Source organism: Lolium perenne, chromosome 5 (genome assembly GCF_019359855.2).
Source record: "Lolium perenne isolate Kyuss_39 chromosome 5, Kyuss_2.0, whole genome shotgun sequence".
Lineage (NCBI taxonomy): Eukaryota > Viridiplantae > Streptophyta > Magnoliopsida > Poales > Poaceae > Lolium > Lolium perenne.
In genome coordinates this window covers 82,489,133-82,505,534 of record NC_067248.2, presented here as the reverse complement: position 1 = coordinate 82,505,534, position 16,402 = coordinate 82,489,133, and the positions used below count along the sequence as shown (strand labels likewise).

General features: G+C 46.0%; 1 protein-coding gene across 1 annotated transcript; it reads right to left on the bottom strand.

The window, feature by feature from the left end:
* Positions 1-14,301: 14,301 nt before the first annotated feature.
* LOC127303771 (uncharacterized) lies at positions 14,302-14,975 on the bottom strand. Its single transcript, XM_051334476.1, has 3 exons — positions 14,627-14,975; positions 14,369-14,554; positions 14,302-14,327 (listed from the first exon to the last, which is right to left on the bottom strand). Exons 1-3 carry the CDS (start codon positions 14,973-14,975, stop codon positions 14,302-14,304), a joined length of 561 nt encoding a protein of 186 aa, XP_051190436.1.
* Positions 14,976-16,402: the final 1,427 nt, after the last annotated feature.

The following is a 16,402-nucleotide window of genomic DNA, read 5'->3' as shown; positions in this document are numbered from 1 at the left end:
ATTAGAGGCGTCTAACTTGTTTTTGCAGGGTTTGGTGATGTGATATGGCCATGATGTGATGATGAATATGTATGAGATGATCATTATTGTATTGTGGCAACCGGCAGGAGCCTTATGGTTGTCGTTAAATTTCATGTTGAGTAGTATTATCAAAGTAGTTGTAATAGTTGCTACATGGAGAACAATCATGAAGACGGCGCCATGGACCTTGATGCTACGCCGACGATGATGGAGATCATGCCCGTTGATGATGGAGATCATGTTCGTGCTTTGGAGATGAAGATCAAAGGCGCAAAGACTAAAGGGCCATATCATATCACATATGAATTGCATGTGATGTTAATCCTTTATGCATCTTATTTTGCTTAGATCGCGACGGTAGCATTATAAGATGATCCCTCACATTAATATCAAGATAATAAAGTGTTCTCCCCTCGTATGCACCGTTGCTACAGTTCGTCGTTTCGAAGCATCTCGTGATGATCGGATGTGATAGACTCTACGTTCACATACAACGGGTGTAAGCCATGTTTGCACACGCGGAATACTTGGGTTGGCTTGACGAGCCTAGCATGTACAGACATGGCCTCGGGACAACGGAAACCGAAAGGTTGAACACGAGTCATATGGATGATATGATCAACATGTTGATGTTCACCATTGAAGCTACATCATCTCACGTGATGATCGGTTTTGGTGTAGTGGATGTGGATCGTGTACCACTTAACAACTATGAGGGATGTTGTATTAAGTGGGAGTTCATAGTAATTAGACTAAAACTTGAACTAATTATCATAAACATAGTCTGAGTAGTATTTTGAATTAAATTTGTAGAATTGGCATCCGTTTTTCTACCATGCGTTAGTCTTGTAATTGAGATTGAAATACTGTTAAGTCTGACAATTAACTTTACGGACTGGTACCGTATTGTTAAAGAATCAAGAAATAATTAAGTCCTATTGCAAACTTTTAGTAAACCTCACATTGTTGATTCAAATAGCTATGGTTTCAATTAGCACCTACAATTATCTTGTCTCCGTGAAACTTGATGTTCAAATTTGTTTGAAAAGTAAGGAGCTGAAAAGTTTTGTTTTCAGAAAGAAGCGAGGTATGAGATATATGTGATATCTAAGACCTTACTGCAAGATGATAGAATATAATCTAGTGAGACTACATAAACTCATAAGTTTTATGGGAATGTACGAAGGTTGAAGACGCCAGGCGTCCCAATCCTCTAACTATTGGGGCACTAACAATATTCACATGTCCATGAAGTGATCGTCCTTAGTATGCACCGTTGCTAAGACTCGTCGTTTCGAAGCATCTCGTGATGATCGGGTGTCATAGATTCCACGAGTGCATACAACGGGTGCAAGCCAGATTTGCACATGTGAATACTAAGGTTAAACTTTACGAGCCTAGTATGTACAGACATGGTCTCGGAAAGTCGTCATGATATGATGGATAAAATTATGAGTGAAATTGTTCATCATATTACAAAGTTACTAATAGTGAAATCAGGAACACTTTTCATATGATGATTAACTTCAAAGTAAGAACCTCAAGGTTATTGGTATTTGACCAACAAATCTAGAAGTCTATGATGTTGAAGTGTTTTTCTGAATAATGAGGAAAGCTAAAAGAGAAACTATAAAAGATATTTTGGCAGAAAGAAAAGAAAAGACTAGAAAGTCTAGCTCAGGTGTATATAAATGATATACATGTTATGGTTGTATTCCTAGTTTGGTCACACAATGAAATTCTTGGGTATTTGTACCATATTGGTTGGTATGAAGTGTCATGCAAAACAACGCAATACAAGAATACAATGGCCGAAGTGACCGACAAGGAATATGATAGGAATACACGTCTGGAACAAAAATAAAGTGTTATTATGTTCGTCGTTGGTATTCTATCTAGCCCTTAGAATTTATAATAAAGAACTTAATAATTGTTATTTTGCTCTGGTCAAATGAAAACAATGAGTTGTTCAAATTATGACATTACTCCATGTACGATGGATAAAGTTATTATAAATATTAATGGTGAAACACACATACATAACACTGACGCTAAAATGCCATAAGGCAAATGATTTGAATTCTACTTATTTGTGGAACCGCCATTTAGGTCATGTTAGAAAGGAACGCATGAAGAAACTCCATGCAGATGGATTTTTGGAGTCATTTAATTTTTGAATCGTTTGGCGCTTGCAAATCTTTTCTAAAGAGAATGACTGAAATACCGTTCATAGGCCAAGAGTTGAACGGGCAACTAAATTAGTGGAAACATACATGATGATGTATGTGGTTCACTGGGCAAGTTGTGTGCGGGAGATTCTTCTACTTCATGAAAACTTCCAACAATGAATTGAGTATATATATGCGGATATATTCGATAAGGAAGAAGTTTGAAACATTTGAATGGATTCAAATAAAGATTAGCATGAAGTGGAAATCATCGTAATAGAAAAGTCAAATATCTATGATTGGATCATGGTGGAAATATTTGAATTGCGAGTTTTAGCGAACATCTAAGAGAGTTATGAAATTTTTCAACAACTCACGTTTCTTGGAGTATCATAATGATGATGGAGTATCCGAGAGACGTATCCAAACTTTGTTGGATTAATGATGAGATAAAATAATATGAAGCCATTATATTTTTGTGGATTATGCTTTAGAGACTACCGCTTTTACACTAAATAGAGCATCATCATGATCCGTTGAAATGACACCATACGATTTATGGCATGGGTATGAACCCTAATAGTCTTTTCTTAAATTTTGGTATGCATAGCATAAGTAAATGAGTTTACAACCAAAATCGGATGAATGTCTTTGTTGGTTATCCCATAGATTTGATTGGGAATTCTTCCCAACTATGGAGACAAAGACAAAAATGTTTGTCAATGTTTCTTATTTCCAAGAAATTGTTTTCTAGCGAAGTATTTGAGTGGGAGGACAATAGAACTTGATAAGGTTTATGAACCTGAGCATAATGATCAGAGTAGCGCAGCATCGGAATTGGTTCCGGAAGCGGCCACGACGATCATGGCTCCCATGACTACAAAGTGTTTTAGCCATGGAGATCGAAGTACATATTGAACCTTGTAGGTATGGTTTACTTTGTGATCAAATAAATGATTTGTGAACAAAGGATTGATTTTGAACAATAATAAACCAACTACAAACAAAGAAGTTATGATGGGCCCTGACTCCGTTAAAATGGCTATATGCCATGAAATCCAAGATAGATGAATACCTTTTGAAAGTAAATGGATCTATAAAATTGATGGACTTGGATGTAATATCCTTGAAGAAGCTCGACTTGTCGAAAAATTGTTTACGACAAAGTTCAAAGAGTTGACTACGATAAGATTAGATCTACCGTAGCAATGCTTATAGTCTATGCGGATTATTCTAGTAATCGCTACATATTTCTTTTATGAGCTATGCTAGTAGGATGGCAAAATACATTACTTAACAGAAGTGTGTATTAAAGGTGTATACAAGTTGCAACCAAGAGTTTTGCTAGTCCGTGGAACACTAGATAGGTATACAAACTTCAATTGGATGAAGTGACTATCACGGAGTTGGAATCTTCACCGGATGAAATAGTCAAAGAGTTTTTGATTTCATCAGAAACGATGAAGATGCTTGCATTTGCAAGAAATTAAGTGGGAGCGCTGAGACATATTTATAATACTTTATGTAGATGACATATAGTTGATTATAAATAGTGTAAATTATATACTTGATTAAAATGTTTCATTGAGAATTAACTTCAATGAAAGGATATGGACTAAAACATATTTAGTGTCAAGATCTATGAAGATAGATTGAAACACATAATAAGTTTAAGTCAAAGTACATAGAATGGATATTGAAGTAGTTCAATATAGAAATATTAAGAAGGTGTTCTTTTCATACGAAGGTTTAACAAGACTTGAGTGTATTTGACACTCGATGAGTAAAAACACATGAGTGATTTTAGATCACGAATAATATGTACAAAATCAGATGTCCTGTGCTCTAAAAGGTTAGGAGCATATACCAGAATGATTCATGTGATGATCATTGGACAAACAGTAAGAATATCCCTGTGTGCTTTAGAAGAACCAAGGATATATATATATATAGTTTTGGGATTTCTATTTTCGTGCCCCTGGTTCGTTAGTTGTACTCAGTTTTCCCCAGCCCCTTAGTTTTTCCTCAGTTTTCCCCTCCCTCTAGTTTGAAACCCGTCGCAGACGCTCAGACGGGAGGGTTGCCGTCTGGTCAGAGGCCTTCACCGTTACCGGTGACGGCTAGGGAGCCGCGTTGGTGTTGAATTGACCGTTTCTTTCGAACTATGTTGACTGTTGACTCGAGGAGCTCACCCAAAGCTTTCCACTCCGCCCGATACTGGAGGAGCTCACACACCGCCCCTCCGCCGCCACGCCATCCTGCCCTCCTACCTTATGGCGTCGTCCGCCGCCAAGCCGCCCCCGCCCCCACCACCACCCCCGGGAGGCGGAGAGGGATCCGCCTCCACCAGATCTAGATCTACCCCTGTCGCGGTAGAGTTTGTATATCCGTCTGGTGTACCGACTCTTCCCGCCAGCCGCGGAGAAGATTGGGAATCAGAGGGATCTAACGCATGGATTCCATCTGGGTAAGCATCGTCTGCCTATGTGAATTAACAGTAGGCAGTTTTTGAGCGCCAATCGTTGTTTCTCAACTAACTGCGTTGCTTTTCGAATAGGATTGATCCAGCGCTGGCTTTTCGGCGGGTGGTTAGGCTGGATTCTAGCTTTACGCGTGATTCTAAACGCCTAATGAATGGGTTTTACTTCCCTGCGGTGGTTGCAACCACCATCTCGTTGAGGGATTTGAAAGCTAACATCTTCGATAAGTACTCCTGGAGCTCTCGCGATGCAGTTCATTTCGAATATTTCAACAGCACGGAGCGAAGATTTGTTCCACTAATTTCCGACGATGATCTGGGAATTCTTTTTGCTTTGAATGCTTCTTGCCATTTCGGTAAAATTCGTGTCCATGTGGACAGGGGCCAGGCATCATCTGGTGTTGGGGCATCATCAGGTGGTCGGGCATCATCAGGTGGTCGGGCATCATGTCTCTCTACTGCTGCTGCCTCTGCTAATAGTGTGCGCAGCGGCGATCCTTGTAGGTCCACAGCAGCACCATCTGTCCCCAGTGCGAGTGGTAGCCAGATCGTTCCTGTGGTCAATGTGGAGGACGATGCAGAGATTGGGGATCAGTCTCCTGAAGATGATGAGGATGAGTTAATGTTTCCTGAATTGGTAGATCGATGCAGTAAGCAGGCAATGGAGGATCAATACATGGAAGATATTGCTTTTGGTGCCAGATTTGATGAGACTGATGATGAAGAGAAGAATGAGAACGATGACAGCCTCGTTTTAGCCGATTACGAAGGTGAAGACTTGCCAACAATTGAGTGGAACAGGGAGGATCCTCAGCTTGCAAAAGGCACCGTGTTTCAAACGATGATGGACTGCCGTAATGCAATTACTACATATCACATTCTCACTAAGAATAATTATGAGGTTATTAAAAGTGAGCCAGGTAGGTTCACAATTAAATGCCCATACCCAAGGTGTAGGTTTAGGCTGCATGCATCCACAATGCGCAGAAGCAGCTTGGTTCAGGTACTACGCCAACCAGTTGTGTATTTAGATCACGGTGTAAAATTTGTTATCTATTACTGACATCCCTTATCATTATGTTTCAGATAAAGGTTAATAAGGAGATCCATAGGTGTCCACCTCTAGGGGGAGAGCCAGACCTGAAAACAAAGCTAGCGAAGACTAGGTGGTTGGCAGATATAATCCTAGATTGGCTGAGAGAAACTCCTTCACTTGGTCCAACGGCACTCCAGAAAAAGGTGGCTGAGAAGTATAAAGGGATGAAAGTACCTTACATGAGGATGTTCTATGCAAAGGAAATGGCTCTTGACAAGATCAATGGTCCATGGAATGAAAGCTTTCAGTTGCTTTACACTTTCAAAGCTGAAGTGGAGATGGCTAGTCCAGGCAGTGTTGTAGCAATAGACAAGCATACAGTTCCCTACAAATTGAAAAGCGGGAAGGTAATGCACAAGGAATGTTTTAGAAGGGCTTTTGTTTGTTTCAAAGCTTGCTGGAAAGGCTTTTTGGACGGTTGCAGGCCTTATTTGGCCGTGGATGCATCAGCTCTTCATGGTAGGTTTAAAGGACAGCTAGTTGCTGCTACTGCAGTTGATGGACATAATTGGATGTTCCCTGTTGCTTATGGAGTTTTGGAGGTTGAGTCAGAGGAAAGTTGGACTTGGTTTCTGCAGAACTTGCGCGACCTTATAGGTCATCCACCAGGACTTGTTATCCACACAGACGCTTGCAAAGGTTTGGAGAGTGCGGTAGAAGCAGTATTCCCTGGAGTGGAGCATAGGGAATGTATGCGACACTTGGTACAGAATTTTACAAAGAAATTCAAGGGTAAAGTTTTTACTGACAACCTATGGCCAGCTTCATACACATGCAGCTCTAGGAAGCATATGTTTCATTTGGATGTGTTGTATAAACAAAAACCTGGGGTGAAGGAGTACTTGGATGAACATCATGGTACGGTGTGGTCAAGAAGCCAATTCAATGAAATTTGCAAGGTAGACTATGTAACAAGTAACCTTGCGGAGAGTTTCAACTCAAAGGTCAAGTCATTGAAAGGGCTTATGCTGTGGCAAATATTTGATAAGATTAGGCAGATGATCATGATAAAGATCGATCTGCGTCAAAGAATTGCATCCACAAATTATGTTGGCCATCTCATGCTCCCATCTTTGATTAAGTCTTTGCATGAGAGGGCAAAACAATTGAGGATGCAATGCGTCAGAAAAGGAATGGAGGCTGAGGTAACCTACACTGACAGTAAAAACATGAAGTGGAGGTATCCAGTGAGTTTGGTTGATAGGACATGCCATTGTAGGGGATGGCAGATCCGTGGGATACCCTGCATACACGCATTGTTTTTCATGAGTGTTATAGGGGGTGAAGATGGTGAAGTTGATCAGTATGTGTCAGAGTATTTCTCTGTTGCAAAATTTAGGGCTGCATATGCTATGAATGTTCCTACCTTGTTGGGAAAAGACCAATGGATGAAAGTCGATCCAGGCTTCAAACTGTACTCTCCAGTATTGACTAGACCGGCAGGTAGGCCGAGGAAGAATAGGATCAGAGCTAGTGCAGAGGGTGGTGCACCGATTCGAAAACGTAAGTGCAAACGTTGTGGAATCCCTGGACACATTGCTAGGCTTTGTAAAAATGGAGTTGATCCGGCTTTTGGAATGGAAGATCAGGCGGGAGCAGAAAATGCAGAGGAGAATGAAGCAGCAATTCAACTTGAGATTGAAGCAGCAGTTCAACATGAGGAGATTGAAGCAGCAAATGCAGAGGAGATTGAAGCAGCAGTTCAACATGAGGAGATTGAAGCAGCAAATGCAGAGGAGATTAAAGCAGCAGTTCAACATGAGGAGATTGAACCGATGGATCGAGAGCAGAGGGAACAGATGGATGTAGAAAGGCTTCAACCGATGAGTCCAGAGGAGAGTGAACAGTATTATCGAGATTGCCTCGATAGTTGTAAGGCCATGTGTGATGCTAACTTCGAAGAGCTCATGGCAGAAGAAAAAGCAGAAGCTTCGCAGAAGAAGAAGAACAAGAAAGAGGGCAAAAGGAAGGTAGACACCGGTAATATCCCTGGTAGGGTTACCCGGAGTAAGGTGGTGGCCCCGGCGAGTCACACCAGGAGCAAGAAAAAGATTTTATTCTGAACAACTAATTTGAATTTGTATGAACAATTTGTATTGGGGTTCCCTTTGTATTGGGGATCCCTTTGTGTTGAACAATTTGAATTTGTATGAACAATTTGTATTGTGGTTCCCTTTGTATTGGGGATCCCTTTGTGTTGAACAATTTGTATTGGGGATGCCTTTGTGTTGAACAATTTGAATTTGTATGAACAATTTGTATTGTGGTTCCCTTTGTATTGGGGATCCCTTTGTGTTGAACAATTTGAATTTGTATGAACAATTTGTATGCCACATTTAAGCCACATTTATCATTTTAGGGTTTTAGGGTTTTAGGGTTTTAACATTTTAGGGTTCAATTCAAAATAATTCAAAACATGGTGGAACCTTCCCATGGAGCCTTGTTATGTTACCTACAACCTAGAGAAATAATAATGGAAAAGGAAATATAGAGATATGAAGTTTTTATGCCAAAAGCTTCAAAACCACTTCCTAGTCCATGAGCTACTAGATATGAAGATGCAGGGCTTTCTGCTCAATACACCTCCCAAATACCCACTATGCTTACAAACTTTGTCCAAATGAGTCCAAATTCGTCACACTTGTGTATCTTTGAGTTGCAAACAATATCTAGTCGGCCAAAATGTAATATATTGTTCAAATAACACAATTTTACAATTTTTATGCCAAAAGCTTCAATTTCCCTTAGTCCGTTTATTATTTGGGTGCCCCTGTTTTACTTAGTGTTACTCAGTTTTCCCCTCCGGGCCCACTTATCTTACTCAGTCATACTCAGTTTTGCCCTTCCGATAAACATTTCCTCACTTTTCCCCCTCTCAGTTCTACTCAGTTTTCCTAACTTGTACTCACTGGCTGATCTCTGATTGGTCGAGATGTATGTCACACGGATCTTGGTTGGATGAAAGCTCAACGAACGCTTGCACCGTTCGATCATTTATGATCGGACGGCCTGTATCTATGGACCACGATGGACGCATACGGAGACAAGAGCAGAGCACATACCTACCAACCCTGGCAGTTGCATATTCCAGTCGCATCCTCCTCTCTCTAACCGTGCGGGCGGCGGCGCAGATCTAACCGTGCGTGCGGCGGCGTGCGGCGGCGCGGATCTAACCGTGCTTGCGGTGGCGTGCGGCGGCGCGGATCTAACCGTGCTTGCGGTGGCGTGCGGCGGCGCAGATCTAACCGTGCGTGCGGCGGCGCGGATCTAACCGTGCGTGCGGCGGCGCAGATCTAACCGTGCGTGCGGCGGCGTGCGGCGGCGCGGATCTAACCGTGCGTGCGGCGGCGTGCATCTAACCGTGCGTGCGCCGTGGATCTAAGAGTGCCGGTGAGGATCTAACCGTCAGAAATAGTTGAAATGTCTCTCTCTGTCTCACTTTCGATTCTATTCTCAGATCTGTTGAATGATGAAGAACACCAAGACGGCGGCCGTGCCGACAGTGGTCATCGATGCCACGAACATTGAAGCCATCGCCTACAACATCGCTTCGACGGCGCAGACCCAGCCTGTTGATGTCTCACTTCCGGTGCCGAGAGTGCGAATCGATGCCAAGACGATTGAAGCCATCGTCTACAACCGCGCTGCAAAGCCGCCGATCCAGCCCTCCGCAGATCCGTCGCTGATGAAGTACACCAAGACAGCGGCGGTTCCGACACTGGTCATCGATGCCACGAACATTGAAGCCATCGCCGATAACATCGCTTCAACGTTTGATGGCGCAGATGACCACCCCTCAGCCGCCCGTCGTCCCGGCCTTTCTTGCCCATCGCTGCGCGGCCGTGTTCGACGTCGCAAATTGGGATAAATTATTATAAATTTATATTTTTCAATTTCCAAATGGGATAAAATTGTTCGAACTACTACCTCCGTCTCAAAAAAAGCTTCTTCACGTTCTTGATGTGTCCATGTACATCCGTATGTATGATTTGAATTCTATCCCAACTTGATTGGGAAGATATTGATATGTATTTGATCCGGAGGCTGGTACATGCATTCACTTTTGGGATCCCTTCACTTTTATAAAATGTTCATGCATGCTAAAATTATCATGCGCATTACTTAGCACAAGTAGGAAATTGTACACCGAAATACAGTGCTTAGAGCCACAACAAAATACAGTGGTTAGAGCCATCTACTGAATAACAATTCTATACTAAATCGTCTACCAGAACCACATAACTGCTAGGACAGGGATGACACCTAATAAAACTGCACAGATGAATCTACTTTTCTCCTCTCCCATCACTTTAAGTTCATGTTCTAGATTTTCTACCACTTGATCAAATACGGCAAGATCTGTCTCAACTCTCAACTTCTCCTTGCGAATAAGCTCTGAATTCTTCTTTTCTTCCTCCACAATACGCTTCAGCTCGAATATCATCAGGTTTTTACGGGCCAATTCATCACCTAAATTGGCCACCTTCTCCTCCAAATCCATCCTCTGGCTACACCACTGGGTTGATTCATCTTGGTATGCAATGTACCATGGATCATCGGCTTGCCTGGCTAACTGTAACAATAATGGAAAAAAGAACAACTGAAATCACCCCAACAAGCCATGGCGGAACTTCAAATTCAACGGTAGTACAGAGAGCTGAAGCTATATACCTGCACTTCCGACGAGGTAGGAGAAGTAGAACGTGGCCACGACATGATCGAATCCCCACCCTCGCCGGTGTACCCGCTACGACGAGACATTGAGGACTATTTCGTACCTGCAAACTCCAATAAATTACGGGAACCGAATCGATTAGGGGGCGGGGGAGGCAGAAGCGGAGGTCTTACCAAGCTATGCCAATTGGTGCGCGGAACAAATCCCGGTCGTCGTGGGCGGCGGATCTGCTTGCGGCGGACTTTCCTGCGGTGGGTACAATGCGTGCGGACGAAACAAGTGCTGGAGCCGTGGTTGACGTGCAGCGCCGCAGTTCGTCCGACGCCGCCGGGGATGAGCCGGCGGCGCGACGAGGCGCCGGCGATGGCTGCTCCGTCCGACGGTGGGGAACGAGCTGCCAGCGGTTCTCCGGTCTAGCTTAAGAATAATTAATTAGCGAACTTGTTGCTTCTCTCTATGATATTCTCTAAAGACATATATCAGAGCGGCAATATATGATTTTTTCTCTCTAAATAAATAGACGACCCCACTGGTCATTGGCTGCGGCAGCCCCACAGAGCGGCAATATATGTCTTTTCCTGAAAAATAGACGACCCCACTGGTCATTGGCTGCGGAGGCCCCACAGAGCGGCAATATATGAGTTTCTCTAAATAAATAGACGACCCCACTGGTCATTGGCTGCGGCAGCCCTACGTAGCGGCAATATATGTCTTTTCTGAAAAATAGACGACCCCACCGGTCATTGGCTGCGGGGGCCCCACAGAGCGGCAATATATGAGTTTCCTAAATAAATAGACGACCCCACCGGTCATTGGCTGCGGCAGCCCCACGTAGCGGCAATATATGTCTTTTCCTGAAAAATAGACGACCCCACTGGTCATTGGCTGCGGAGGCCCCACAGAGCGGCAATATATGAGTTTCTCTAAATAAATAGACGACCCCACTGGTCATTGGCTGCGGCAGCCCCACAGAGCGGCAATATATGTCTTTTCCTGAAAAATAGACGACCCCACTGGTCATTGGCTGCGGAGGCCCCACAGAGCGGCAATATATGAGTTTCCCTAAATAAATAGACGACCCCACTGGTCATTGGCTGCGGCAGCCCCACAGAGCGGCAATATATGTCTTTTCCTGAAAAATATACGACCCCACTGGTCATTGGCTGCGGCAGCCCTATAGAGCGGCCCCATTTGTCATTGGCAGCACCGCGTATAAAATCATGAAATAAAACGGCCCACACGTCAGCGATAGATGGATGGCTGCTCCGACGTGTCTCCTGACCCTACCCGTCAGCACGAGACGGTCAGGGAGGAGCTGCCCCTGTGCGGCCCCACCCGGTCAGACTAACGGTCAAGGCCTCTGACCTGACGGCTACCGGCCGTTCCAGCACTTGTGCGTGTTTCAAACTATAGGAGGGGAAAACTGAGGAAAAACTAAGGGACTGGGGAAAACTGAGTACAACTAACGAAGCAGGGGCACGGAAATAGAAATCCCTATAGTTTTATATGGGGTAATGACAAACAAATCGCTGTAAGGTGTTGCACCGATATTTGTTTGGTCACATATAAGAATTAATTTTAAATCTCAATTAGGCTAAGTGTTATTAAAAAGGTAGCATAATGATAGATTTAGAAGAGTTCTAAATATTGTGACGGATTCTACAATAGAAGGCAGAGTATGTCATTGTTTTGACAATGATTGAGGATGTTTAGGTCGAGGAGTTCTTTGAGAACTTGGTGTAGTTCCGATAGTGTCAGAACTTTGAAGCTATATTGTGTGTGACAATATTAGTGACATATTTCAGACCGCGGAATTAAGGTTCCACCAGAAGAACAAACATATTTAATGCCGACTCATTTGGAAAATGAGTGATGCGTTGAGACGCAAAAGAATTGCAAAATACATACGTTTCTGAGCATGTCAGAACCGTAGACTAAAACCTCTCCCGTAAGCAAAACATGATAAAGCACCGGAAGGCCAAGGTGTTATATCTTTACAAATGTAAACTAGATTATTGACTCTAGTGCAAGTGGGAGACTGTTGGAGATATGCCCAAGAGGCAATAATAAAATGGTTATTATAATATATCTTTGTGTTTATGATAATGTTTGCATACCATGCTATAATTGTATTAACCGAAACATTGATACATGTGTGTTATGTAAACAACAAGGAGTCCCTAGTAAGCCTCTTGTATAACTAGCTTGTTGATTAATAGATGATCGTAGTTTCATGATCATGAACATTGGATGTTATTAATAACAAGGTTATGTCATTATGTGAATGATGTAATGGACACACCCAATTAAGCGTAGCATAAGATCACGTCATTAAGTTCATTTGCTATAAGCTTTCGATACATAGTTACCTAGTCCTTCGACCATGAGATCATATAAATCACTTATGCCGGAAGGGTACTTTGATTACATCAAACGCCACTGCGTAAATGGGTGGTTATAAAGGTGGGATTAGGTATTCGGAAAGTATGAGTTGAGACATATGGATCAACAGTGGGATTTGTCCATCCCGATGACGGATAGATATACTCTGGGCCCTCTCGGTGGAATGTCGTCTAATTAGCTTGCAATCATATGAATGGTTCATAAGAGATGACATATCACGGTACGAGTAAAGAGTACTTGTCAGGAGACGAGGTTGAACGAGGTATAGAGATACCGATGATCAAACCTCGGACAAGTAAAATATCGCGTGACAAAGGGAATCGGTATCGTATGTAAATGGTTCAATCGATCACTAAGTTATCGTTGAATATGTGGGAGCCATTATGGATCTCCAGATCCCGCTATTGGTTATTGGTCGGAGAGAAGTCTCAACCATGTCTGCATAGTTCGCGAACCGTAGGGTGACACACTTAAGGTTTGATGTCGTTTTAAGTAGATACGGAATATGGAATGGAGCTCGAATGTTGTTCGGAGTCTCGGATGGGATCCAAGACATCACGAGGAGGTTCGGAATGGTCCGGAGAATAAGATTCATATATGGGAAGTCATTTTCCGGGGTTCGGAAAAAGTCCGGTGTTTTGACCGGAGCTTCTAGAAGGTTCTAGAAGGACCGGAATAGTCCGGAATATTATGGAAGGTTCCGGAAGTGTCCGGGACGACCCGGGATGTCTAAGGAAGTCCGGAGGGTTCCATAATAGGTGCAACCACGTTGCCTTAAGGGAAAAGGAGTCTTTCCTTAATGCAATTTCGGAATTGGCAAAAGAGTCCGAGTAGGACTAGGTTTTCGGAACCGGAAACCTATCGGAACTCAGTCAAACTTGGGGGCAGGTTTTTGGACGACCCAAGGGGCTTGGCCACCTATTTAAAGAGGCCAAGGGGCACCCCAAGGGCACCACAAGTCGCAGCCCTAGCTCCCCAAGTCGCAGCACCACCCTGCGCCCAAACCCTAGCTATTCCCTCCTTCTTCTCCTGCAGCGCTTGCGGCGAAGCCCTGCCGGAGATCTCCACCACCACCGTCACCACGCCGTCGTGCTGGCGGGATTCCGAGGAGGATCTACTACATCCGCTGCCCGCTGGAACGGGGAGGAGGACGTCGTCTTCATCAACACCGTACGTGTGACCGAGTACGGAGGTGCTGCCCGATTGTGGCACCGTCAAGTTCTTCTACGCGCTTTTGCAAGCGGTCAAGATCTTCTACGCGCTTTTGCAAGCGGCAAGTGATCGACTACATCCACCACGAGATCTAATCTCGTTAGGCTTTGGAAATCTTCGAGGGTTAGTCTCATGATCTTCTCGTTGCTACCATCTACTAGATTAGATCTTGGCTTGTGTTTTCGTTCTTGCGGTAGGAAATTTTTTGTTTTCTATGCTACGAATCCCATCAAGAATGACACTGCACTCACCAGTATGGCCCTTGTAGATCCCCTGTCAAGCAAAAGAGCAATTCTTCCAGCCCCAATGCATACAGTCAATGCTTCCGAACATCCCAGGAAACCCTCTTGCTGCATTCTTCGGCAGGATCCGAGCTGTATCATCTGCTTTTAGTGCTCTCAAATAGTCTTCAGCTAACACCGCTATGACGGCTCGGCAGAACCTGTAGAGAGTCTCTGTACATGTCGACTCTGGCATCCGTAGGTAGTCATTGGCTGTATCTGGAGGAGATCCGTATGCAAGACAACGCATTGCAGCAGTTCACTTCTGAATTGAGGTGAAACCCCACAAACCTGTGCAATCTTTCTTGGTCATGAAGTATGTGTCGTATTCCCTGACGCCATGGACAATCTTCAAGAACAGGTCCTTGTTCATCCTAAAACGGCGCCGAAATTCCTTCGGCGAATGAGTCGCGTCGTCGTTGAAGTAGTCGGCGTCAAGCAGCATTGCGCTAGCTTCACGATGCCGGTTGATGTTCCTCCTCTTGACTGGCTTTGAGCCGCCGCGCCGAGGCACGACGAAGAAAGGCTGGCAAACGCGCAACATGTTCGTAAGAATCAGCTGTTGATGTTGTCGTCGAACAGCCTGAGCGTTCTGCTCCTCCGTAAACAGCTGCATCATCATCTCGTCGTCGCTGTCCATCGCGGCAATCAGACGAACACCTTGCGGGCGGGGCGATACTATCGCGGTGACGGCGAGCTCTGTTCCGAGCGAAACAGCGGCCCCAGTCGAGGGGGTGGCGGCCGTGTCGATGGACGGTTCCCAGACAGTCGGCTGTGTCTATTGCAAGCAGGGTGGGCGCGGGTGGGGGACGGCGACGGTGGTGATCTAGAGGGGTGGGAGTCGGCTCGGGCGTGTGTAGGAGGTGGAAAAACGGTGTGTCTGGCTGCGCCAGGCGGAGCCCACACTCGTTTTCAGATGTGCCGCGAGGTGCCGACGCGCCCGATTCACACCTTCGGCGAATGGGCCGACACGGAGGTGCCGACATTCTATTGGGCTCCAAAAATGGCCGGTGGCGTTTGGAGCGCACCGGTGCGAGCCCATTTTCGCTGCCGGCCCCCAAAATGCTATCGGGGCCGCCGGTGGAGATGCTCTAAAATCCGATGTGGCACGTGCCGGTTCATCTGTTCGGCACCCTGTGGGTAGGCCAACACAAGGTTGCCATCGCTTTTATTGGGTTCTAAGGGCATCTCCAACCGAGCGACCCAAACGGACGCGCTGGCCGTTTGGGTAGCCGTGCGGATACGCGGACAGCGCCCCGCGTCCGCGTGTCCGTTTGGGTCGCACGCTGCGCCCAACGCGGCGACCCAAAAAGACGCCACGTGGTTCGTCTCCCCTGCGCGGCGTTGTGCCATGGCAGGCCTCGACGGGACAGCAATGGCGGGCGGTAGAACGCGCGGGAAAGTTCCCGCGCGCACCAAGGTTCCCGCGCGCGCGAAAAGGCCATTGGCGCGCGCTCGCGCCCAAGTTTCCCGCCCAAGGCCGCCGGCTATAAAAGACGGTGGCGGTCTCACAGACCTCATCACACCCCGCTCCGCCGTCCTCTCCCCCTCCACCTTCTCCGGCGCCCTCTCCATCGACATGCCGCGCACCCTGCAGGCCACGTGGTCCAAGATCTCCCTCGCCGCCCGGGCCAGGTTCCAGCGGACGGAGGAGGAGCGCGCGGACGCGCGGTGGGTCGCTGACGACGAGGCGCTCGTCGTCGTTGCCGAGGCGGCGGCGCAGAAGGAAGAGGACGCGGAGATGGTGGAGGCGGCCGCGGACGGCTGGCACGAGACCGCGGACGGCTGGTACGAGGCCGCGGAGGAGGGGGCGGCCGCCGCGGAGGAGGAGCCCGTCGACGAGGAGGACCTCGCGCTGGCGAACATCAACGCTGCCATCGAGGAGCGTCTCGCCGACCTCACGCGCGTGACGAAGGAGCACGAGGCCACCGCCGAGCCGGCCGCCGCCGATTAGGCGACATCCTCGGTCAGAAGAACCAGCTCCTCGCTATGCGAGCAGCCCGGCAGCTCATCCAGCTGCCCTCGCCCGAGCGGCGCGCTCGGGAGGCTGCTGCGTCGGCGGAGCGC